We start from the raw sequence: 26,086 nt of genomic DNA on the forward strand, positions 1-26,086 counted from the left end.
TATAGAGGAATTTATAAGGGATATTTGACCTATCCAAGATTGTTTGTCATAATATTATTTGATGATGTTAATATATATAAAAGAGGTCGAGGGAATACACTAAGAATGTTTGACTTATTCGGTTTGTTTATCAAAGTACTACTCAATGATATTAACATGTATGTAAGAGGTCGAGATAAATCCACTGAGGATGTTTAACCTATCTGATGTTATTTTTCAAAGCATTGCTTGATGGAATTAACCTATGCAAAAGAACTCGAGGGAATTCATAAATGATGTTTAACTTATTCAAGGTTGTTTATTAGAGTGTTGCTCTATGACATTAATCTATATAAAAGATTATACTTTGATTCGAAGAAGGCGAATGCCGCGTGTATCCCAAATTAAAGGTGAAGATTGGTCTGTCATTATATCATTACTATCTTTTTGAGGTCGAGACTATGAACTTGCCTAAGAAATATAAGTTTAATTGGAGACTGTGTAGAGTTTGCAATTCACTTTAAATTTTCTTACATTTGTTATAATATTTATAAAAGATGGTTACCAACAATATTATCTTAGATGTCAAAAATATTGGAGGAACTTGCTTGACCATATTCGTATTTGAGATTGCAGCTAAGGTGGCCCCTCAGTCCAAATCCTCTTTCTATAAAATTGATGTTGTAATGATTGATAATTGATTGAGATAAAATAATGCATGTTTTCTATTACAGTGAGGTTGCTCTCAATATTAAATTACTTCTTTTGTGCTTGATAATAGATCATGGTGAAGAGACTACCTTGATTTAGTCGTGCTTAGGATGTTGACTCGAACAAGCTTTTAAGGTTACAACAAAGGTTATCCCCCAGCCAAGGATTGTTTCCCACAAATGATGCAAAACTATTACGTCCTAGAACAATAATTCACGGTAGTTGAGAGATATAAAATTTAGCATCCTAGCTTTAAAAGAAGATCTAGCACACAAACAGATGAGAGAGAGGTGCAAGAGTCATAAGAAGCACCAAAAAATTTATGTGATGAACCCTATAAAGGAAAACAATCATGGGGGGCATGAACCAACTAAAATGATTATACTAGTAGTTGCAGTTGATTACAAATGACACTCTTCATCGAGGGAATGCCTTAGCTCAATGTATCAAATATACATCATATAGAGTACATTATAAAATGGAATTTGGAAGAATCCAATGATATGAGAGTTATTTTTAAAAGAATGGTACCTTGCTTGTTTGGGTTGTAGGACAGATAGTTGGGCGACGGAGGTTGGGGGAGCTGTAGTCAAGTAACTAAGGTAGAGGGGACTATTGTCATATGATATACATAAAGATCATATTCATGCGATAATGGTTAGATGGACCATAGTTGAGCGATTGTGGTTGGAGAGACCGTAGTTGTCGGACGATGAAGGTTGGAATGGTCGTAATCGTGTGACGATGGTCAGAGGGATTGTAGTTAACTGATAACAAAGGTCAGAAAAGTCTGTAGTTGGCGGGTGATAGATGCTGAAAAGATTGTCGGACGAAGGTGGATGGTAGTACCGTGGTTAGCAGGCGACAGAGATCAAAGGGCCCATAATTGGCTGGTGACGGTGGTTAGAGGGAGAGCCAGCAATGGATGTTGAATGTAGGTCCGATGGCGAGGGTTGGGCGGAGGTATAGCAGTGGCGATCGGGCATCGAGAGTTCGTCAGTGGTGGTGATGAGGTAGATGTCCTAGATTTTTCAAGACTCAAAGCTCTGTTGATCCTAGCCTCCTCAAAGTCCAAGCCCCTTTCATGTGAAAAGTGATGGTCTATTAATAGATATTTTAGAGTGGCATGCTCCATAAGTATGGAGAATATCAAGACAAATTCCGAGTGCTGGACGACCCATATCGATTCCTTCCATCATAGAGCATTCATGTAGCATTAAGTGCCTTAATGATATCCAAGTTAAGCAATCTTGGGATCATTGGATTTGTCTCTTCAAGTTGCTTGATTCGACTAAAAGTAAACAATATGTGGATATCATTTGGTCATCCAAATAATTATCCAAAGTTTCCTAATATACTTTAAGCCCTTGATTTGAGCCCACTTGAGCTCAGATTTGACCATTTTTGATACTTTTTTTTTGTTTGTGTTACTGAGACGTTCAATTTTATTATAAGTTCACTAAAATTGGTATTCAAATTATCTTGAATTTAATTCTGGAAGTTGCCAACTACGTTATGCCTCCAGATTCATGCTGGATTAAGATGATTTTTTATGACGTATCAAGTATTAATTATGATTTGTGCTATAAAAAATTATTGAATTTCATTAATTTTTATAAGTATTAATTAAATATCAAACATATAAAAAAAACTAGGAAACATGTAAAAATTAAATTAAAAACCTAATTCCACACATATTTTCCCCCTCAAATAATAAGAAATACTCAAAATATTACTAATAATTTGAGTACTTAATTTAAATTGTGCTATCAAGTAATGATAATTGCCCAATAATTTTTTCTATGCGTGTGATTTATTGTCATGAAAATTTTAAATTATGTTTAAAGATGTTGAATAAAATGTGCAATTTTGATTCAATATTTTGAAGATAAATTACTGCATAAAAAAACCTTTTAAACTATATAACCATCTCATGCGTGTCTAGTCAGCTCTATATATGAAATTAGTATTATCATTTAATAAAATGTTTTAAAAATTAATATAGTAAAATTTGGATTGGATTAGCATGTTTGACCCAAAGTTTCCCCATGAAGATGGGGGCCCTGACCTTCCCCACGTGGACCGTACGGCACTTCCATTGAAATTTGTTTCGTTTCGGGGTCCACAGCTTTCACGGTGGAGATGGATTCACGAAGGCAAGAGACAGCTAATAATTGCAAACGCCGCAATGTCTTGCGGAAATAAAATTGGATTAGAAGAGCCTTTTATATATAAATAATTAATAATAAAATATTTAAATACACATTAAAGTTTGAGAAATGCGAAAATAAATATTAATGTTAAACAATTTCTCTTCTATTAATCTATGCGATAATATATTTTAAAATATTTTTGCATAAATACTAATCTTAATTAGTAACGACAATATTTTTTTCAACTTATTAATTGACTTTGTTGGATTTAGAGAGAAATTTTATTCAAAATAAATTAACTGTTACTCAACAAAAAATTGACTTGAGTAAAGAGTTAAATTTTTTATGCATCATCATAAAATTCACTCTAACAAATATTTAATTATATATTTTTTTTAAACTTTCAAAATTAACTAAGGATCATTCAAACTTAGATTTCAGTAAATTTATAACTGAACCGAAACTATTGATAAGACGACTCATCTACACAAAAAATTATTCAATCTGACTCTAACTAAACTTTCAAAATTAACTAAGGATCATTCAAACTTAGATTTCAGTAAATTTATAACTGAACCGAAACTATTGATAAGACGACTCATCTACACAAAAAATTATTCAATCTGACTCTAACTGTGCCCAAGCGCTTGAGATGCAGTTAAATTTTTATCTGACATTATTTAGATGATCAAATAATCTTCAATTCTTGCATATTTGTAGTCAGATCAAATATCTCAATAAGACAGAGCTAATGAGACTAATATCACTTAATTCCTACATCACTAAGGCACTCAAATTTCAATAAAATATCATATCATCAATGGAATAAAAAATTAATAACCTAGAAATATGTAAAAATGATTTTTAAATAAAAATTTGAAAATTTTGGAACATTTGAGCTAGAGCAATGTGGCGCTTTTCTTGTCAGTGCAGTGGTGCCTATAAATTGTAGTCTCAGCACTAGGCTTTTTAGAATTTTTGAAAATAATTTGGCACATTGACGCTAAGCTGGCACCGTGGCACAGTGCTATTTTACATGCAAAACAGCGGTGTTGGAGAATAGGAGCTATTATAATAACACTAATTAAGCCTCCCCCTCCCCCATTCTCGTTGGCTTGCTCTGTCCGCCATTTTTATTATGAGATTTCTTTCAATCATAGTAGGTAACCTGATTCCTACTCTGATTTTCAAAGTTTTTGAGTTTGATTAATTTAATCTTCTCAAATTAATAGAAATATATTTTCTCATGATTTATTGCATTTTTAACGTATTATTTTTTGTATATGATAAATATGGATTGTATGAGCATTTTCACTGTAATATTATTGAATTTCACTATGTGAATCAATAATTTTAAATTTATGAAATAAATAAATAGTGTTTAGATTTCCTCCATTTCATAGATTAATACATTTTATACATGATATTGACTTACACTGTATAGAGAAAATGATATCACGAATATGAAATAAATGTGACATTTATATGTAAATAAAATGGCTGGCTTTTAACATAATAATTAATACGACTGGGCTCTTAAATCATAATAACATGTGCAGGAGGATGAGCCAACGGGTTTTTCCTAAAACTATTATTTCATGCTAGGGAAGGGGTCATAATCATGTGGAATGAGGCTGTCAGGATTATCAGGTTTCTCTTTTGATTTCTATTTTTTGCTTTATTTTTTTATAGTCAAGAGTTTAATGAGATAAATGAATATTATAAGTTATCTCCTTACTATTGTAAATCATATTTTGATAAATGAATATACTTAAGGATTTTGTTGTATATGATTTATAGATTTGCTTCTGCTGAACTAATCTATATTGATAATTTTATACAAGTCCTCGTAGATTAAATAGGAGATAAAAGATATAATTCTTTTGATTTAGATTATGGAGTGTCACATAATACGTAATGTTCAATGGAGTATTCTAAATTAATTTTGGCATATTATAGAGAATGTCATTCTTAAAAAAAATTATAAATAAACCACAATTTTTCATTTTAAGTGGAGTGAAAGCTTGAACTTTAACTTCAATTTAGAGAGACATTTGTCGTTGGATTGCCGCAATCGGATCATCATCATTTAACAACCACTGTCTAATTATTGTCATTTAACCATTATAATGTGAATATCATCGCCACACCATCATCATTTGACTATCGCTGTCTCCTAACTGTGATCTCAAGACCACCATTGCATTATAATCTCCAAACTATCACAATCTTACTATAACATCCTAAGTAGATATAATAACTCATATTTTAACTCAGTCAACTAACTTTTTAAGAGTCATTATAAGTCTATTTTGTAAATCGTCTTTGCCATAATATAGATATTATTATGTTTTAATTTTAATAAATTTCTTCTAATTTTAGGGGTTATGTAGAAAATTGATACATGCCAGTATAAGTAAAGTTTTAGGATCGTTAAGTACTCATTTTGAAAACTGATTTCATTGAAATTTTCTTTAGATATGTTTAACTAATTTAGAATTTTTTTTAAAATTTATAGTCCCAAATTTGGAGATATAAAAGAATTTATATAAATTTTATCCTAAAAAATGAATAATTGATATAATTATCAATATACCCTATAGGTATTTTATTATAAAAATGTAAAACAACTTTATAGATTTTATTCAAAAAGCCATTATTTCATTCCTTTTTAGTTTTCACTAAGCCACAGAAGGGAAAAGAGTGATTGTGGGAAAAAGTGAGGAGAGATAAAATAGAACTTATGATTTGAATGTCGTAGAGCGATTTTTTCCAGGCAATTCTTTTGAAAAAGATTATTCATCTCATGATAGGCTATCATTATCGTACATTTGATTTCAATAACTTTGTGTATTTTATATTTTATAAATTTTAATTTGATTAGAATGTACACAAACTTCGATATTTTGATTTTTAACAAACTTTTACTGCATAACATTAGGTGTGATAAATGTTGTCAATATGAATATTTTGATTGAACATATTAAATTTTTACTATTTGTATATTTTGAGAGAAATATCTTAATTTGAGTCATTTGGATAACTTTAAAAATTTGAGAAATATTAGTTTTTTTATATACGTATATGACATATATATTAGTTATAATATAGCTACTGTGGATACATATATATGTAACATTATATATATATTTTTTTTATAAATTTCACTAATGTTAGTTTATATGTAACTTTAACATGCATTAAGATGATATAGTTAACTGAGCATGGAGTGTATTATTAGATATTTATTATATTATATATATGATGTGAAATTTGTGCATGTAAGAAATGCTAGCTAGGTAGAAATGATTGACTAGTTCAGGTTAGTCAGAGACCCATTATTCTATAAAGGAGGGTAGTCCAACAGGCTTTTATTTAAAATTAAAATAAAGTTTGTGGTATAATCCAAAATGAAATGAAAAGGTCTGTGTAATTTCTCCCAATTTGATGGTGGATTTCTTGATAAGGCGTGGCTTTGTGATTTTTTCTATTTTTTGAATTTTCTCTAGAGTTCTTTCTCAACTATTTTTATCTTATTTGTTTTGATTTGTTCACTCCTAAGACTATGCTCTTACTTTCAACCTTTAAATTGAGTAGGGACAAATTGCAATAGAGTACAAAATTAATGACAAATTTATTTCAATTTAATTATTGTGTAATATTAAATTATCATTCTTAACGCAATTATGCTAATAAAGTATTCATTTAAGTTAACATCAACTAAATAGAGTGGTAATTTAGTAATTATCAAAAGGATAAGAGTAATTATAAAGAGTTGCATAACATACTGTAAATTTGATGTAATATCAAAATAAAAATCTCAAATTTAAATCATATTAGCAAGAAATATTATTTAGATATTATATTAAATATTTTGATGGTATCTATAAATTTTATTAGAGAATTGACATATTTTCGAAAGAAAAAAAAAAGATAAATATTTAAATTATATTTTTATAAGTGAGTTAAAAAATTCGAAAAAAGGTCACAGATTTTTTTTACTGATTTGTCTCACTAAATAATATTATAAATTTATAATATGGCTTTTGATGTAATTTTATTTTCTTTTGAGTTTTTGTGTAATTACAGAAAAAATTACCTTTAAAAATTTGGAGGAGCCATTTTTCTTTCATTGAAAAACCGACGCTGACGACTATTTAAAAAATCCTTCGGCGATTTCTCCAACTAAATTCATTTTCCATCCTGCAGAAGAGCGAGCGAGCGAGGGAGAGAGAGAGAGAGACTCCGGAGAAGAAAGAGTGGAGATAGCGAGTAGGTTTAGGGGTTGTTGAGTATGATGATGCCCGGTGGGAATGGGGATGCCCTCGGCGGCAGGATGGCTGTTATGCCACTGCAGCTGAAAACGGTTGCGGCGGAGATGTCGGCGATGACCGGCCGGGCAGGAAACGAAGGGGGAGGCGTAGGGGGGCAGAGAACGAAGGAAGATAAGGTGTCCCAGTCGCAGTGGGGGCAGCAGGAGACGAGGGAACTGATAGCAATTCGTGCAGATTTTGAGCAGGATTTCACGGTGGTGCGGCGGAATAAGACTTTGTGGGAGGCGGTTTCTTTGCGGATGAGGGATAAGGGCTACCAACGGAGCCCGGATCAATGCAAGTGCAAGTGGAAGAACCTCATCAATCGATACAAGGTTGACTTTCCCTCTTTCTTTTTCTTCATATGTGAATGATGATTGCTTCTTTTTTGGTTAGAGAACAGAAATCGCCGCGGCTACACGTTATGGAATGAGTTTTTTTTTTTTGGCTTGGATCAAGCATATGATTCAGTAACCTTTTCTGATTAGTTATTATGATTTTAGTTAGAGCTTAATGGGAATCATATGTTCGATTGGAATATCTGAGTTTTGGCATGGTCGTGAAAGGTTCAATGTCGATAGTTTCGATAATTTCATCAGGATTTCAGTGTCAATTTCTTGGCTATATGTTTAAGGCACGAAAAATTATCTAATTGAGGTTCAATTTAAAATACACATGAACTTTAGTGAGATCTTAGTGGTAGAATTCAAGTAGAATATTGATTAATGCTGAAGACTCAAACCCTGTGAGTTTCAAGTCAAACAACTTTGTTTTTCGTGAAAATTCAATTCATCAAATCTCTCAAAGTTTCATCCAAAACTTTAAACCAACTAAAACGGTAAATATTAACTAGTTCATTTAGACGTCAACCAAAATCAATCCAAAATTACTAAAATCATTTTGAAACTATAAAAACTAGAAGTCATGGTGGCACCTTTTGCTGAAAATGTTGACAAACTTCACACCATAAAGCCCTAAAAAGATGCTACCACAAGTTCATAAACATATGCTATCACAAAATTTTAAATATAGGTTTCTATAAAAATTGCCACAAAATTTTAAAGGATGCTATAAAAGTCTTCAATGATGATTAATTATTAAGGTTAAGGGATAAACTCTTCCTTATATAAACTCTTGTAATCTTCACTTATAAATCTTCCCACAAATATTTCAAGCTTGTAATAACTTATGCATATATGAAAGAAGTTCATAGTATTTTTTTTCTCTAAATTATAATGAGTTTGCTGCCTACCATGAATATTGGCTAATTATTGAACCACATTAAACTCTTTTGTGCTCTCGTGTGAATTTTATTTTTTTCCCTTCTTGAACTTTGGAGCTTCTGCACAACAACTTTGTATCAGTAGCTTAATTAGAGAGTCATTTTTGTAACATGGTTTGCCTCCTGCACACATACATTAAAGTGAGAGGTCAAAATTGCCCCGAGATTGTTGGCTTCATAGATTGTGATGCTTAAGCTTTGGTCTGGAGCGAGCATTATTCAATAATATTCTCGATTAGTTACGCCAATTATAGTTTGTTTAATGAGTTTACGCATAGGTTTGATTGGATTATTTGAAAACCATGGGGGTTGCATAAAGCCCATTGGTTGAGTTATTGAGGGAAGTTCTATAGTTTACACAAACTCTTTTATATTTACATTCAACAAAGATTGTCGACCCCGAGAGAGGTCACTTTGATGCTTAAAACAACATTTTTGTTAGTTGAAGGAGCTCGTAGGTTCATAGGAAGAATTCTATGCAGAAAAGCTTATCCTTGTGAGTTTTTTGTATGACTAAAACTGTGTTATCTATGCGGCAAAAGTCATTCATGAGAACTCGGTTGATTTTTGGAAGAGTTGGAGAAGCTGTGGATGCACCTTTGATGCTCGCCAAATAGCCACTAGGGGATGGTGCAGTATGGGCAAGCTACAATGTTTACCCTCCGTTCTAGTTGTTGTTGGTTCTGTGTCATCCTAGCTCCTAGATGTTTGTTGGAAATGATGATCTTGATTAGCATTCATGATTTATGCTGCTGCTTATCATGCTATGGTGAGCATAACTTGTCAATGTTGGCTATTGATGCAAATATTGAGAAAGAAAAAACAAATGTTATAGTTTTTAAGGAATGAACATATAAAAGCTGGGCAGTTCGGGCAGAACTGGTTTGGAAATAGGCATGTTCGGAGGAGTGCTCGGGCACTTGGTGTTTTGGAAGGTGGATGGGGTTATCTGTTAGCCACACCCTTTGCTTGGAGATTATGGAAAGCTCAACCTCATTTTTGGCATATTTATTGAGAGGACAGTGGCAAGTCGGCCTTACGACAAAAGTTGGGCAGTCTGAGCTCCCATAGATGACGTAGAACAGCAGTCATTAGTCCTCATTAGGGGGACGGTCCTATCCAAATGTTAAAGAAGATAACTTATAGAGATAGATGAACGTTTAGCTTTACTAAATGTTGGTGTCCTGGTCTGGGAATCCCACTGATTGGTCTTAATGAGTTTGACAGATCACGGCTATTTTTAGGCATCTAGCAGTAACTATTAGTCGAAGAATACAATAATATGCTAATGAACTTTATTAAGCCAGGAGCAAAGATTTGTGAAACAAATTTACAGATTGATATTTCACAAGTTTTAACATTTGTTTGTTGAATGGTTCTTTAATTCATGTTTAGTGTCAATTATGTGTAAACTTGTTCGTTTCCAAGGTTAGGACATGTAATTAACTTTATGGAATGCAGGTATTGGGTCTTTTTTCTTAAAGTCTATGCTTCCGTATGCAGAAGAGTCCCTTTGGTTGTTTTCAAGAAGTTGGTGTGGGAATTTTTGGGTCAGTAGGAATTAATGTAGTCAATGGAAATGATGGTAAGAGAAGCTTGTAAGATAGAATAGGAGTCTCCTTCAAGTCTTGAAAGACTATTCTAAAGTTTAGGTGATTCATCACCACACATTAATCATGGCATATATCTGTATGGGTTTGTTTTGAACGACAATTTATTCTCGTTTCTTTCTGAGTCTTCATCTTTCCACTTTCTTAATTTCTTTACGGTACTGAGTCTGCAAAGCAATTTCCTTTAGATAGGTTGACCGGCAAAACATTTGCTGTAGATGGAAGGGGTAGATACATGAATTTTTAACGCTTGGCAGCCTATCTTGAAACCTACGGAAGCTGAATTTTTTGTGAAAACATTGCTTTTTTGCATTCCATTTCTGAATTGAGATGGTTATAAATTTATCATAGGAGTTGATACGTCATCTTGAAATTATCTTGATCGGGCACGAATCTCGAGGCAAAAAGCTAGCCGGAAACTTCAAAAATTAAATCCGGGATCACATGAACTCTGGTTTTTCCCCCTTTTTAGAGGTTTTCCACATAAAAACTTTGGTGTCTCTTATGAATGCTACACCCTCTCATTTATCTGTTTGTGTGCTGGATCTTCGTACAATGCTAAGACGTTAAACTAAATATTTCTCTACCGTCGCGAATACTCCAGGACGCAACAGGAGTAATTTGCAAAGGGTCATTCCATATCAAGTTTATCTTGTATGGAGGGTTCATCTTTTGGGTTCAATTGCTGGAAGATGGAAAATTGGTCTGACAGTGCAATCTGTAGAAGGTTTGCGTGATGCTGCAGGGGATCACTTCAATTTAGGAGCTCTTTGATTGGAAGCATTAGGAGTGTATGGCTTTATACAAGAAATTGCTTAAGTAAACATTTTGAGTGATTTGAAAAACTCCGCACTCCCTATTTTTCAGTTTATCTTTCGAAACTTAGTTATCGGATTTCTTGCTTCTAATGAAAGTATTTTTTTTCCTAGGATAACTAATCAGGTCATTGATTCCATAGTTTTATTAACGTTTTTTTTTTCATATTTTTTTTACGATGAAGCATCTATACTAACAGAAATTCAAGCACATGCAAATTCAATGCTTATAGCTTCCACCTTAGAAGTGCTTTTCATCACCGTGTCCTTATTTATCTTTTTGCCGCATCCCAATTATTCGGATGAAATCCTTTCCATTCCAGGCTATCAGTAAATTCAGTCTTCTCAAGTTATGGGTGTTCCCACTGAAAAAATGCTTATTTTTCCCATCTGTTTTCTGTTCTTGAAAATTTGCAGTGCTACGGGCAACATTCATTAGTCTAAATGTTGTAATTACTAAGAATCAATCTTCAAGTTTTTTAGCTGAAAACAATCTTCATTTTACCCATTGCCGAAGGTAGAACATTGATTGATTGGATTATTTAAATGTTTAGATTTTCCGCCATTGTCAGGTAGAACATTGAGAACCATTAAACATTTGGGTGAGAAAACTATCAGAGTTTGTTCTAAACTAAAGGCTAATGACTAAGGTTCTGAATTTTGTCAGAGTACAGAGACTGGTGAAGCTGAAAATGGTAGACATTGCCCGTTCTTCGAAGAAATACACTCTGTGTTAACAGAACATCCTAGTATGCAGCGTCTTCTCTTGGAATCAGAAGCGGGAACTCCCAGATCAAAGAAGAACCCAAAGAGACTTATCAGTGAGAGATTATATGATGAGCTTTCAGATGACGACGATGATGAAGATGAAGAGAGTGATCAAGAACGGCCCAGTCAAGGCAAAAAGAGGAAGGCGGAGAAGAGTGTTCAGCATCAGCAGCAAAGCAGAGCTGCTGCTGCTGCTGCCGATAAGTCAAGAGCAGCCAATTCTGTTCATGAGCTACTGCAGGACTTCATGCAGAAACAGCAGCAGATAGAGTCCCATTGGTGGGAGATGATGGAGCGAAGAGCTTTCGAGAGACAGAGATTTGAGCAAGAATGGAGGCAGTCAATGGAGAAGCTGGAGAGGGAGAGATTGATGCTCGAAAGGGCATGGAGGGAGAGGGAGGAGCAGAGGAGAGTGAGGGAAGAGTGTAGAGCTGAGAAGAGAGATGCTCTGTTGACTGCACTCTTAAATAAGCTTATTCAGAATGATCTATGAGAAGAGTGTGATGCTCTGAAGCCTCCAGATGGGGATCAATTCCACAATCCAGGCCTCTGCAGGACTATAGGTATAGTTTCAATTATATCATAGAATATAGAAAATATTTAATCACAGTTTCTTTTTTAAAATTTTTTTTGGAATTCTTCAACTTGTCTTAAGAGTTGCAGAAAGTTGTTTTATAGTCGGCGTGCCATTTCGATATGTATTTAGGAGCAGAGGATATAATTAATGTGTTATCAGAAATACTAACTTCACTGATAAATCTGTTATAACTTATAAATAATATAATTGCTTGCTTGTTTTTCTGTAGTGTTATATCTCATAATCTTATCATGTGGAATTTTTTATTTTGTATAGAAAGCATCTTGAGCTGATTATAGACAATGTTGTAGATTGATTTAAAGTATTATAGTAATTTAATTAACAAAATTTTAATGAAATATTCAACAATTAGGAGTAAATTAACTGATTAATGATAAAGTATTTTGATTCAAGTGTTTAGAAATGGAGGAGATCTTAAAATGATACATAAACTGAATATCCCATCAATCTGTTTCTTTCTAGTCTAGGCTGATGTTTTGATCTGTTGATTAAGAGTTTTGGTTATCAATCAAGAGATCTTGAGTTTGAAGCTTGTGTATTTGATATGCTTATGAGATTTTGCCTTAATTGGCTAAAATATCTCCCCCCTCCCCCCCAAAAAAAGAGTCAGGGGCAATGTCATTATATCTATACTTTGTAAATGTTGGTATTGCATATGTATACAAAAGTCAACAATTAAAATATAATGTTGGAAGATCATGTTCATGGAGCTACCCTAATTTAGGGCTATCAATTTCAAGTCACGGGTCAGGTTTGGGTCGAACCCGAAATTGACCTGACACTATTTCAAATCGTAAGAACGAGCATAGTTACAATCAACTTATAAGTGTTGGCCTCACAAGTTGTTCAGATAAAAAAAATAATGTGGGCCAAAAGGTACTCATTCTCCCTCTCTCGAAGATTGAGGAGAGTCCGAGTTGACTTGAAGGGGCGCTTGGAAGCGACACATTTGATGTTGAGTTGTTGTCAAAGCCAGATATTACGTTGAGAGATGGCTCATAAACCACCTATGATCATCATCTTTGAGCATTGTTGTGAACGTCAGACACCATAAGCTCTTTGTGGTCAAAATCAAAGTCATAATATCACTAAGATGGGTGGGGGAAGATTCCACTAAGAATAAATGTGTTACACTTCACATCTCTCATATAGTAACCTCAATGGTTATAATCTAACGTAGTTTTGAAAAGGCTTGAGTTGTCTTGCTACGTGGTGTGGGCGAAGGTCTCATGATGGAATATTTATGAGCTGGGCCAACTTAAGGTGGTTCAAAGGTGGATATCAATGTGGGGGAGCCAATGACAATGTAGTGAGCCATGTGATACATTATGGAGAAATTAGGTGTTAAGTAATGGAGAGATTATTCCGTGTGGGCCCCAGACGTAACTTACCGTCCATAGGCGAATTAGGTGCAACCAAGTCTTACAGTACCGAGCAGTATCGAGCCACGATACCGAGTAGGGGATGAAGTGACGCATTTTCATTGAGCTCTGGACGGCATTCAGTATCCGCGCATAATAATTCACGTAAGTGTGACCAGCATTAGATGGTTTTCTAGGCGAAACGGGGCAATCCAAAATGCCTCTTCCCATTCAATTAACAAAGAAACGTAACTGGTTAACACTCCATATTGCTCGATTCATAAGGAATACTCCACCATCATCTTTTCTTTTTCGCATCTTTATTATCCAAATATAGTATTAATAGTACATCATATATTTCTTTCTGCTTTATCTTTTTTAGTATGAAAAGATATGCCATAGGAAAAGGAGTATACATGCACTTCTCTGTAACAAAAAAAGTTTTTTTTTTTGGGGGAAATTTGGGGCAAAAGCCCATCTATTACTATAAAAAGATTACAAGTAAGAGAAGAAAAACCAACATAAGAACAACAAAACTCCATCATATATTTCTTTCTGCTTTATCTTTTTTAGTATGAAAAGATATGCCATAGGAAAAGGAGTATACATGCACTTCTCTGTAACAAAAAAAGTTAGTTGATTATTATCCCTTTTGATGCTACTACTGTTTTTTGTTTTTTCTTTTTGGGATATTTAGCCCAATTAAGGCTTCATTTAGGGAGCGATTATATTGTGCGGACACTGAACAGGAGAACCATCCTGTTTTGAGCTCGATACCGAGCACAATACATTATTTGGGGCGACGTGGTGCATTTTTTATTAGTCTCCGAATGAATCCAAACCCGCAGGTAATAATTTTTCTCATTTGGGACGGCTTGCTTACTGCTTCTTAAAGCAGTTTTTTAGAATAAAAATTTTTAATTTTTAAACTAAAAAACTGTATTAAGAAGCAATAAAAAAGCCATCCCAAACAAAGCCTAAGTCAGACTCAACACATACATCGTATATACAAGACTCAAATTCAAGATCTCTTGATTGATAGCCTAAGCTCCCAATCAACAGACCAAGATGAGCTGTGTGATATTATTACTTTTAGTTTTATACCATGCCTGAATGGTTCTGCTGAAGGATAAGAACTGTGTTAAAACAAAAAAAATAGTCTCTAATGTAGTTTTTTCATTACTTTCCGGTTTATCTCATTGATGGCTAATAACAAATCACTATAATTTCAAATTAAGACTGGTGAATATATTATAATTGTACAAGACCTTATATATGAATTTTCATTAAAAAAATTTTATTTTCACTGTAGATTGTTGAACTTCTCTTTATTTGTACGCGTGCAGGATGTTCATACAAGCTAAGAAATATTCTTAAGATATTAAACTTTAGGTTTGAACAAGACCGGAGTTTTTCTTGTTGGAATTCCCTTAGAAAAGTAAACGATGGTTTCCTCTGGGTATGAATAATTGCCCCGTCCTTTGTGTCAATGCCGAACGTCATCTATAGACAAATCAGAATGCGCCACGTCATTCCTTCGCTTGGGATAGCGGCTTGGTATTGCTCGCACCGCTCGGTACTCGGCTTGATACCGCTGACGTGACTGCACCTGATTCATCTTTGGACATAGAGCTACGTCTGGCATCCGCACATAATAATCTTTCCCTGCATGATGGGAACCAAACTGAACGCCTTCTGTTTGACTTGAAAATTTGCTGTTAAAGGTCAAAATCTGTAAATGACTCGAGATGACAAGTACAAACTAAGCGCTTTCATTTCGCAAATATGATTATTATTCAAATTTCGTGCAAGAAAAAGAAATAAATAAAATAAAAAAATACATACACTAATTTTCTTATAAAGTTCAGGAAGAAGATATCCCATAATATTGGATTTCATTTCCTGTAACAATAATAGTTCCTTATAAAATATAATTGCCCAACAAATGAGCCATCTTGTAGCATATAAAACTAAGTTAAACGTGCAATAAGAGAATACTTCTATTAAATAGTCTAGCAAAATATCAACGGGCGTTGGATTTTGGGTTGCAAAACCTGCCAGAAAAAAAAAAAGGTAAAAGAAATTATAAGCACATTAATAGATTTGCAAAACCAGAGAAAACTTAAAAAAGAAGAGGAAATATACAAACCCAACTATATATTAATTTAATATAATGAGCTGAAGTGCACCTTCTGAATACATTTTTGGCTAGATAGATTCTCTCTCTTTTTTTCTTAATCTCAATTTGCTCTTAATATTTTTAAATTATTTATTTATTTTTATGATATTGGTAAATCATTTAGAATTTTTATATGCCCAAATTCTCTTAATCTATTTTATATGACCTCTTCTTCAATAAATGTCATTTCTTTAATCTCTTGTTAGTTTTGTACACTTTCATCATAGGCTTTGTTTGTGATGATTTTTTTATTGCTTCTTAAAATAAATTTTTAGTACAAAATTTATAATTTTTTACTTAAAAGCTGCTTTAAGAAGCAGTATGAAAGCCAACCCAAATGAAGCCTAATATTCATATAGCATGGCTGGCTTTATTATAATTTATAAAACATTTAAGTCTCTATTACACTCTTATTGCCTAGAATTACTAAACCACTTATCCATTTAAAACATTCAACCATTACTCTAAAAGAATTTAGATATCACAAATTATCAATCAATCCAATCACTCACTTCTATAATCTAAAACAAGCAATGGTACCCTACCCATTAGGCATAATTGATAATGAGATGATCATGAATATCCAAACATTTCAGAAAGAATTTAGAAACAAATAATATCAAGGAGAAATCAGGCCTTTCTGGTAATCTAGTTTAGCGGTGGTGGTATTCACCAATTGAACCTGCGGTAGCGCAGGCACATATTGGATCATGATATATTTTGTAGCTTAGAATGGCACAAATGCAAATCATATTTCAGAACTCTTAAATAAGTTCTTTCCAGTTGGTATCAGCTAAGCTAATAAAAAGCCTATTGGAAAAAGCGACCCCAAATCATTATTGCGTTCATTATACTCTCAGAACAGGACCATATGTAGTTCAACATTAGAAAGCAGCGGTAACTATAATTGCTTTGGGGGTAATAACATTTGAAATGGTAAAATGCCTATCAACCAAAAAAAAAAACTTGTTTTGCAGCAGAGAGAGAATAACAGAGAGGTTTAATGGAAATGGAATGAACGTATAATTGCTTTAAAATATTCATGAGCAAGCATAAAATTATGCCTCGTAAGAAAAAAAAAAAATCGGGCTACTTTCTTCCTTGATTTCGAGACCTCATTTCTTGTATGAAGCAAATGATAATAGTCATAAAATAGGAGCAAATTTTTTCTCTTCTCACATGTTTTTTAACACAAAAGTCAAATCTAAGAAAAAACTATTGTCTTCTCTAAAAATCTCCTCTAAAATAAATTAAATCTACATGAAGCTGTAACATCTGTTTGTCGTGCTTTCAAACTAGATATCTGATTCAATTGTTAGAGCACCCTGACTACTGTCAAGGATTAAGCAAAATAAAAAGGTAGAACACCAAACCTAGTAAGCATAAATATTGAAAAAAGAAAAAGAAAAAAAGTATAAAACAGTCAGAGTAGATCCATATCAGCAAAGAACTATTTACCTTATGCCCAGGGATTCAGCTACGACGCTCCATTCGATTTCCGAGTCTGGGAGCAGTGTTCAGTACATTTATGAAAGGGATTTGATGCATTTGGACATGATGGATTCACATCCTTTCTCTCTGCAACTACCAAACCTTTTTTGCTAGACGATCCACCTGAGTCACGATAGCAGCACAATATAAGCATATATATTAAAATACGAAAAAGTAATAAAAACAGTTAAGGCACACACAAACCTGAGTTCCCCCGTTTAACTTGACCTGCGCCTTCACTTCTCTTAGAGCAGTATTCAGCGCACTGATGGAAAGGATTAGATGCATTAGGGCAGCTCGTATTCACCTTTCTATTTTCCGAAATCACCACTTTATCCTTTCTTCCACCTATTTCACCTAAAGAAAGGAAGTAAATAAAAGCACCGCCGCTTAAAACTTTGGAAAGAAACGAAGGGGTTCACCTGTAATAGTCCCTTTTAATGGCGACTTCCCATCGTGTTTTCTCCGTACGCAATTATCGGAACATTGGTGAAACGGATTGGACGCGTTCACACACAACGGATCCACAGTTCTCCGTCTTCCCCCTTCCACCTTCTCGCCGTTCTCCTTGCTACTAAGACCATTAGAAACTGCACCGATTTCAAGAAGAAGAAACATTAGAGCCGAGGACCAATATCGACGGAGAGAAGAGGATAGATGAACCTAAAATCTCTTTATTAGCCGGATTTTTTGATCGAGGAAGAGGTCCATGAGGGCAATACTCAGCGCAGATATGGAAGGGATTTGTAGCATTAGGACAATCTGGGTGCACCCCTCCGTCCCATGCCATACTCTCGCCTTTCTTATGGCTCGAGCAGGGACGGAGATTAGGGTTTTCTGTGAAAGCACCGAGGAGGAAGATATATAGAGATGGACGGTGGGAGGCGAGGAGAAGCAGGCCTAAGCTCAGAAAGAAGAGAAGGGACGAAAGTCGTTCACGTGTCACGAAAAGGTTGTAAAGATTTTGCAAAAATACCAAATTCTTCCGTCCCATTATCAATATTTTTAAAATTTTATAAATAAGAATAATGATATCTCATTTATATATTTAAAATTGTATCACAATACTTAAAAAAATTGTAACTAATAACAAAAATATCACTTACTACCTTTAAAATTACGCACATTTTTTATATTCTATCATGAGTTCTGTGTCGCTGAGTATGGCACAATGCCATTGCTGGCCCTTTTAATATTCTTTTTAGGAGAAATTATTTTATGCAGAGAAATTTTTCGTTCGAACTATGAGTATATAATTTGAACCAAATTGTATACAATAATTATACTCAATGTACACAGTGTGTACATTCACAATATAGACGAGAACTTCTTATCTGGACTCCACATGGAATAATTTCTCCCTTTCTAGATATTGTTTATGAATGATGAGAACGAGAAAGGATGATAGTCAAAATCCATTCGTAATGAGATTTTTCATAACTTCTTTTTCGATGCGATCACCGATCAAGGGTTTCATTAATTTCATTACAAAATGAAAAAAAAAATTTGAGTGCATCTTTAATAGAATAACTAATTCTATATATTTGTTATATTTTTTTATATCTAAATATCATTCTTAAAATATATTATTGATTTAAACATTTTAGTCTAGATATTTTTTATCCATCCGAAATATTTTAACTCTTATATAACTGCTAACTAGTATAAAAGAACAACATCAGTAAAATAAGTCGATAAAAAATAAGTAAAGAATTACAACAAAATAAAAATTTTAATTTATTTTCTCTATTCATTGATTGGAAGAAAGATAATATTTTCAGAAGATAATTATTACGATTACTGAATCTATTACACGATCGAGATATTGTTAAAAATAATAATAATTATCAATTTTCTTTACAAGACCAAAAAGTTATAATTTAAGAAAAGCTTGGGGGTTTTATATAAATTTCCGAGTTGTTTCTATAGGCCGATTCGAGCTTCGTTATCATCGAACAATTAAATGTGTTTAAGAACGTGTATTTCATTATTTTGACGCAGAAGGAAAGGAAGGAAGATGAAGCCAATCTACAGCTTTGACCAAAAGGGTATGGAAGAGGACAAATAAACAGTTGGATTCTGATTAATGTTGTACGCAATTGTAGATGAAAATTTTGCATATAATGTTTTAAATAATTTATAACTATACCTCATCAAAAATCTTCATGATTTAACGTGAAAATTTATGAAATTAATTTCGGATCCTCCGAACTCCGATCTTAGCAAACTTATAGTCAAATTAAACGTCTCGACAAGATGAAACAAACGACGCCAAAATTGGTTCAGGCCCAAATAGGCTCAAATCATGGGCTTGAAGCTTATATTATTAAAGCTTCATATTATTAATTTGATAATAAAATGATATTAAAATATAACATGCTTATAGTCAAATAGAGCGGCTCGACAAGAAGAATCCAACAAACGCATTATCACTTAATTCTGACATTGTTAAGACACTTAAATTGCTAAATAAACACTTTATGATAGAGTAAATCAATATGAGCCAACCAATGGAACGCTCTGGATATGCTCTTGTCTCATATTCACGGGGCCGGGTATGCCCAGAGGCGGAGCCAGAGTGGGGACCCTGGGGGCATGGGCCCCTGAGGGCAACTTCGACAAAGACAAAAGCGCCTCCAAAGTGCATGGAAAAGAGTTGAATCTCGTGGTGGCATGAAAAGCTAAGAGGGGTGAGAAGAAGGGGAAAATGTAGGGGGAGGAGGCGAAGAGGGTGAGAATCTGGTTGTTGAACTTGCAGTAGTTGCTAGTTTTGCTATCTTGTTTCATCTTGGTGTAGATGCCGAGGAAGAATTTCTTGAGAAAAAATCAATGAAAGTAACTCATGCATAACTAAGCATCTTTTTTTCAAAACTTAAAAGAACGGGCAACGAAAGATCTCAAGATAGATAGAAAGCAAACCGAAGATGTCGTGTTCGTAGCCTAATAAGAGTCCACCATTCAAGAGAAGAGGAGCAGTAGAGTAATCCTTGCCTCAATCCTCATAAAAATCAACAAGGATTACGAACCTCTTCACCTAGGAGAAGAGGCCTCATGATTTTTCTCTTTTTGTGTTTTCTACGTAAAAATTTATGGTGTATCTTAACTTTCTCAATTATTCGTTTGTGTGTTGGACATACGTGCATCGCTAAGATAAAAATTTCTGCAGCTCTATTGCCGAGAATCTACCATCCCACAGCATTAATTTTTAGTCAAAAATTAAAACTTGTCAATTGTGCTTAACATTTCAATATTCATAGTGGAGACAAATGGAGGGGTTTATAGTTCAATATTTCATATAGGCCTGATAAAAAAAAAAAATTATAATGTGTGTTTAATAATTATGTATTTAGTAATTAAATCAAAAAATATATATCTTTTTGTCAAAATTCAAATCTCATTGTCATTGATTCGTTGTTATATTATTTAGTCTCATAAAATATTTTATGGTTTTATTTTATTAGGGGGGGTGAAAATAAGTCAAATTTGAGTGAACTAAAATATTGCTCAGTTCGGCCATTATGCAAATAAATTTAAAAATTTATCTTTAATATATATATATATATACACGCGCATTGTTTTTATGATTAAATGTAGTGTGTAGACGAGTCAAGTCAAGCTCAAGTCACCCTTAAGGCCTTAACTTTGCACTTGAGCTTTATTCTACGAGTTCAATTGGTGCAGCGGCTGGAAGAAGCAAACCTGCAAGGAAAATAAGAACACAAGAAGAAGGAGGAAGAAGAACGAAGGAGAAGGGAAGCAATGGAACAGTAATTTGGTATATGATTTTCTGTCTTCTAACGTTCTCAGCTGCAGCTCATAATACCTCTACTCAAAGTGAGGTTAAAACAGTAAAAAGCAAAAGTAACTCTAATTACTGGAAATAAGTAAATGCTATAACAGAAATCTGTTATGAGGTAGTGGGTTTCCTCCCATCACGTGGCCACGTGGATATTCCACATGTGCGCTGCATCAGGTCTCCCCGTCTTCAAAAGAGCTGGTATCCAGCGAAGAACTAACGACGGCGGTATCATCAGGTGGATGGTATTTGAATTTGTCGGAGACATTGAAGGTGTTGGAGGTCTTGAACTCACTCGGTAAATCCACAATATAGGCATTATCATTGATGCGATGAAGAATAGGAAAAGGTCCTATCTTTTTGGGATGTAATTTAGCATAGTTGCCCGACGGGAACCGTTCTTTATGGAAACGAAGCATCACTAGCTCGCCCGGTTGGAAGATTTGCTGCCTTCTATGCTTGTCAGCCTGCTGTTTATAGGTGTCATATGATGATTCCAGTTTCTGCTTTACTTCCTTCAACAACTCAACAGATTGGGTGGCCTGTTTAGTTGCAGATGTGCTATGGCATTTTGGTAAGACTGCAAGATCAAGAAGATGATTAGGCATTTTTGTATACACAATAGCAAAGGGGCAGTGACTTGTGGATCGATTGGGCATCGAATTGTAAGCAAATTCGGCTTGACCGAGAACCTCTTCCCACCGTGAGGGACTTTTCCCAACTAAACAACGGAGCATGTTACCAAGTGTCCTATTGACGACCTCCGTTTGACCATCGGTTTGTGGGTGATAAGCTGAAGACAGTTTAATATCTGTTTTGAATATCTTCCACAGTTCACGCCAGAAATGGCTAATAAACTTCACATCTCGATCGGAAGTAAGACTCCTTGGGATTCCATGTAAACGGACTATCTCTTTGAAGAAGATGCGGGAGATGTTGAGGGCGTCAAACGTCTTTTTACAGGGAACAAAATGAGCCATCTTCGAGAACTGATCGACGACGACCATAATGGCGTCGGAACCGTGCTTAGTGCGAGGCAATCCCAATACGAAATCAAGACTTAAGTCCTCCCATATAGAATCGGGAATGGGTAAAGGTGAATATAGTCCGGTATTTTGTGCCGAGCCTTTATAAACTTGGCAAATGGGGCAACGTTCAATGAAACGTATCACATCTCGGCGAAGATGTGGCCAGTAGAACCGGGACTGTATTTGCTGCAGTGTTTTGTCTCTTCCCACATGAGCTGCCAACCCGCCCGAATGGACTTCCTGGATGATGTGTGGCCTCCACGAGGAATCAGGTATGCAAACGGTATTACCTTTGAAGAGGAATCCGTGCCGAATGCTATAATCGGAAACAGGGTGTCCGCCCATACACTGTTGCCAGATAGTTTTAAAATCGCTGTCTTCTTTATAAAGATCTTGTAAACATTGTAACCCAGTAAGTTCAGTCTGTAATTGTGTGAGGAGGGCAGACCTTCGGCTAAGTGCATCGGCAACGCGATTAAGCTTTCCCGCCTTATGCTTGATTACAAAACTAAATTTTTGTAAAAACACGATCCATCGGGCGTGAAGCCGATTGATAGTCTTTTGACTGTTGATGTATTGTAGTGCTTGATTATCACTACAGAGGACGAAATCTTGATGTAATAAATAGTGTTCCCATTGTTTAAGGGCCCGAACGACGGCGTAGAACTCTTGTTCATATGAAGACCATTTCTGCCTTGCCGAGCTGAGTTTTTCACTAAAGAACTCAATGGGCCGTTCATCTTGAGATAATACTGCTCCTACTCCCGTCGCCGATGCATCAGTATCTACCTGAAATGGTTTGGAGAAGTCCGGCAATGCCAGAACTGGTGCGGTCGTCAAGGCAAGCTTGATAGTTTCAAAGCTAGTTTGTTGAGCTTCTGTCCATAAGAAAGATTTTTGCTTGAGAGCATCAGTAATGGGAGACATAATGATGCTGAATCCTTTGACAAATCGTCTATAGAAATTAGCAAGTCCATGAAAGCTTCGTATGTCAGATATGCTTTGGGGAATCGGCCACTCAGCGATAGCAGAGGTTTTACATGGATCGACATGAACGCCCTCTGCGGAGAGTATAAATCCCAGGAAATGGACTTGACTGACCGCAAATTGACACTTGGTAGTGTTAAGAAATAACTTGCTCTGCCTTAACGCCTCGAAAACTTTTTTGAGATGCTCAACATGGTCGGTAATAGTGGTACTGAACACCAATATATCGTCGAAATACACGACACAACATTTGTCGAGGAACGGTTTTAAGACTTCATTCATAAGTCTCATGAATGTTGAGGGAGCGTTGCATAGCCCGAATGGCATCACTTTCCATTCATATAAACCTTCTTTTGTTTTGAAAGCCGTCTTCTATTCATCACCTTGCCGCACCCTGATTTGATGATATCCGCTCCTAAGGTCTAATTTTGAAAATACAGAAGCACCGGACAGTTTGTCAATTAGATCATTAAATCTTGGCATAGGAAAACGGTATTTTACCATTATTTTGTTAATAGCTCGGCTGTCTATACACATCCGCCATTGGCCATCCTTCTTCGGCACAATAAGAGCTGGGACGGCACACGGGCTCATGCTGGGTTGTATGAGCTGTTTCTGGAGCAGTTCATCAACAATCTCTTGCAGTATTGCATGTTCTTTCGGACTCATACGGTAATGAGGTAAATTTGGCAACGACGCCCCTGGAACAAACTCAATCTGATGCTGGAGCTGACGGAGAGGCGGTAATCCCGTGGGAAGATCGGTTGGCATGACATCTCTATAATCTGTGAGAAGTTCCCGCACCAACGCAGGGATGTTATCAACATTCCCGTTTGCGAACACATTACTGCAGCATTGTTCCGTTACCAACAATCCAATTAACACCTCCCTCTCCGCTTTATTCTGTAATAGTGTAGATCCTGGGGTGATGTACACGACAGATTTGTCACGGGCAGCAGTTGAATTTACGGTTTGGCTTTGAGGTAGCAGCCGGATCTTCCGGTTCTTCCATTCAAAAGTGTAAATATTGGATCGGCAATCATGAGTGGCACCACTATCAAATTGCCATGGTCTCCCTAGAATGAAATGGCAAACATCCATTTCTAATACATCACAGAGCACCTCACATGAATAGTGTTTCCCAATGGTGAAAGTAATGCGGCACATGTCGGAGACTAGAATTTCCATTCCTTTTCGAACCCAGCTGATTTTATAGGGATTGGGATTCTTCGTAGTCTTCAACTGTAAGGCATTAACTGCCACACGGGATATAATGTTCTCGGTGCACCCGTTGTCTATTAGCAATTCACAAATTTTTTCGTTGATAGTGCACCGTGTGCGAAATAGAGAATTTCGCTGTGATTCAGCTGGTAATCTAGGTGCTATCAATAGCTTCTCTAGGACACAAAGCAGAGGTTCACCAACATCTCCTGATAATTCTTCCTCTTCAAATTCGGTGGCTTCCTCAGCAGCAGTAGCTTCAGCTTCTTGTTCCCCGTCAATCAATTGAAGTTGTGGCCTGAAGGACACTCATTGGACCTATGCCCCGGTTGAAAGCAACGAAAACACTTTAGAGTAGTTGGCCTGGTATAGGGATTATCTTTCTTTGCAGGAATGGGGAATTTCGTCGGTGCAGCGGAATTGTTAGCATTGCTCCCGCTGGCTGAGGCCGCGGACTGTGATGCTTTCGGACTCGGGACGGCTGGCCTTCCGCCTTCTGTCCTGGTATCAATTGTTGTTCTACAGTTGCCATAAGATCGAGAATGCCTCTGTAATTGACTTTCGGCTTTCATAGCGAAGTTAACCGCTTGGGATAATGACCATACCGAGTTCAATTCTAATTTATCTTGGAAGATATCACGTAATCCCCCAATGTAACGGGCTACCAATTGATTTTCAGTCTCATGAAGGTTATTCCGAGCGCTAAGCCTGTAGAACTCCTCCGTGTAATCGGCAATTGATCGACTTCCTTGGATGCAATGTTGATATTGTAGGTAGAGCATCTGCTCGTAGTCAGTCGGTAGATAATGACCCCTCAACAATTGTTTCATGCGAGGCCAGTTGCGAACAACTCCTCGCCCTTCGCGTCGCCGAGTTTGCAACACCTGCATCCACCAAGCGCTTGCCCCGCCTCGAAGTCTGCAGGCGACATACTTCACCTGTTTTTCAGGGGGAATCTCCATATAATCAAAAAACGTCTCCACCGCCTGCTCCCAGTCTAAATAGTCTTCGATGTGTAACCTTACATCGAAAAATGGAATGTCCAATTTGACGCGGAAATCACCTGGTCCGCGGTGATGCATTTCCCGTCGATTTCGAATTTCAGTTGGCCTTCCTTGGTCATCTTCAGCTGAATCTGCATTATCATGTGGGAAGTTTTCATCCAACTCTTCTTCCGATCCAGATAAATCGGGAATCACCTGTCGGCCTCTAGGCGGATTCCTGACATTTCTCAAATTGTCTCTGGGTAATCGGAAGGGAATGTTCAGACGGGGATCGGGAACAGGGGTAGGGTAATCAGGCAACAACGGTGGTAATGGTGGTAGTCGATGACGCACTTCCATCGTGAATTTATGGAATGCGTCAATGAGTTCGGTCAGTTGTTTTGCGGTGCTGTGATGAGCAGCCCACAAAGCGTCCAGACTTCGATCTTCGTCGGAAGTCGAGCGTTTACTGCTTTCCGCCATCAATGCCGGACTCGGAATCCCTGCTCTGATACCAAAAATCCTGGTGCAGCGGCTGGAAGAAGCAAACCTGCAAGGAAAATAAGAACACAAGAAGAAGGAGGAAGAAGAACAAAGGAGAAGGGAAGCAATGGAACAGTAATTTGGTATATGATTTTCTGTCTTCTAACGTTCTCAGCTGCAGCTCATAATACCTCTACTCAAAGTGAGGTTAAAACAGTAAAAAGCAAAAGTAATTCTAATTACTGGAAATAAGTAAATGCCATAACAGAAATCTGTTATGAGGTAGTGGGTTTCCTCCCATCACGTGGCCACGTGGATATTCCACATG

The 26,086-nt window shown here is 35.8% G+C and overlaps 2 protein-coding genes across 5 annotated transcripts; one reads left to right on the forward strand and one right to left on the reverse strand.

Moving 5' to 3' along the window:
- Window positions 1-7,021: 7,021 nt before the first annotated feature.
- LOC110102101 (trihelix transcription factor GT-3b) lies at window positions 7,022-12,436 on the forward strand. Its single transcript, XM_020830277.2, has 2 exons — window positions 7,022-7,491; window positions 11,531-12,436. Exons 1-2 carry the CDS (start codon window positions 7,138-7,140, stop codon window positions 12,122-12,124), a joined length of 948 nt encoding a protein of 315 aa, XP_020685936.1. The 5' UTR covers window positions 7,022-7,137; the 3' UTR covers window positions 12,125-12,436.
- A 2,434-nt stretch (window positions 12,437-14,870) lies between these two features.
- LOC110102095 lies at window positions 14,871-18,269 on the reverse strand. 4 transcript variants are annotated; one of them, XR_003700147.1, is made up of 6 exons: window positions 17,924-18,269; window positions 17,683-17,850; window positions 17,465-17,617; window positions 17,228-17,383; window positions 15,436-15,644; window positions 14,904-15,305 (listed from the first exon to the last, which is right to left on the reverse strand). XR_003700147.1 is itself a non-coding variant. In XM_028693244.1 (5 exons), exons 1-4 carry the CDS (start codon window positions 18,252-18,254, stop codon window positions 17,247-17,249), a joined length of 789 nt encoding a protein of 262 aa, XP_028549077.1. In that variant the 5' UTR covers window positions 18,255-18,269; the 3' UTR covers window positions 14,871-15,305; window positions 17,228-17,246. The 4 variants fall into 4 exon arrangements, 3 of the variants coding, with proteins under 3 accessions (XP_028549077.1, XP_028549078.1, XP_020685928.1); XM_028693244.1 differs by lacking the exon at window positions 15,436-15,644 and having other exon boundaries at window positions 14,871-15,305; XM_028693245.1 differs by lacking the exon at window positions 14,904-15,305 and having other exon boundaries at window positions 15,345-15,644; window positions 17,465-17,608.
- Window positions 18,270-26,086: the final 7,817 nt, after the last annotated feature.

Source organism: Dendrobium catenatum, unplaced genomic scaffold (assembly GCF_001605985.2).
Source record: "Dendrobium catenatum unplaced genomic scaffold, ASM160598v2 fragScaff_scaffold_243, whole genome shotgun sequence".
Lineage (NCBI taxonomy): Eukaryota > Viridiplantae > Streptophyta > Magnoliopsida > Asparagales > Orchidaceae > Dendrobium > Dendrobium catenatum.

Bases quoted from the DNA above. Each gene is read 5' to 3' on its own strand.
- LOC110102101 (XM_020830277.2), top strand. From the start codon at position 7,138: ATGATGATGCCCGGTGGGAATGGGGATGCCCTCGGCGGCAGGATGGCT. The intron at 7,492-11,530 runs GTTGACTTTCCC...GAATTTTGTCAG, and splicing joins ACCTCATCAATCGATACAAG to AGTACAGAGACTGGTGAAGC.
- LOC110102095 (XM_028693244.1), bottom strand. From the start codon at position 18,254: ATGGGACGGAAGAATTTGGTATTTTTGCAAAATCTTTACAACCTTTTC. The intron at 17,618-17,682 runs GTGAACCCCTTC...TCCTTTCTTTAG, and splicing joins ATTAAAAGGGACTATTACAG to GTGAAATAGGTGGAAGAAAG. The intron at 17,384-17,464 runs GTTTGTGTGTGC...ATCGTGACTCAG, and splicing joins AGTTAAACGGGGGAACTCAG to GTGGATCGTCTAGCAAAAAA.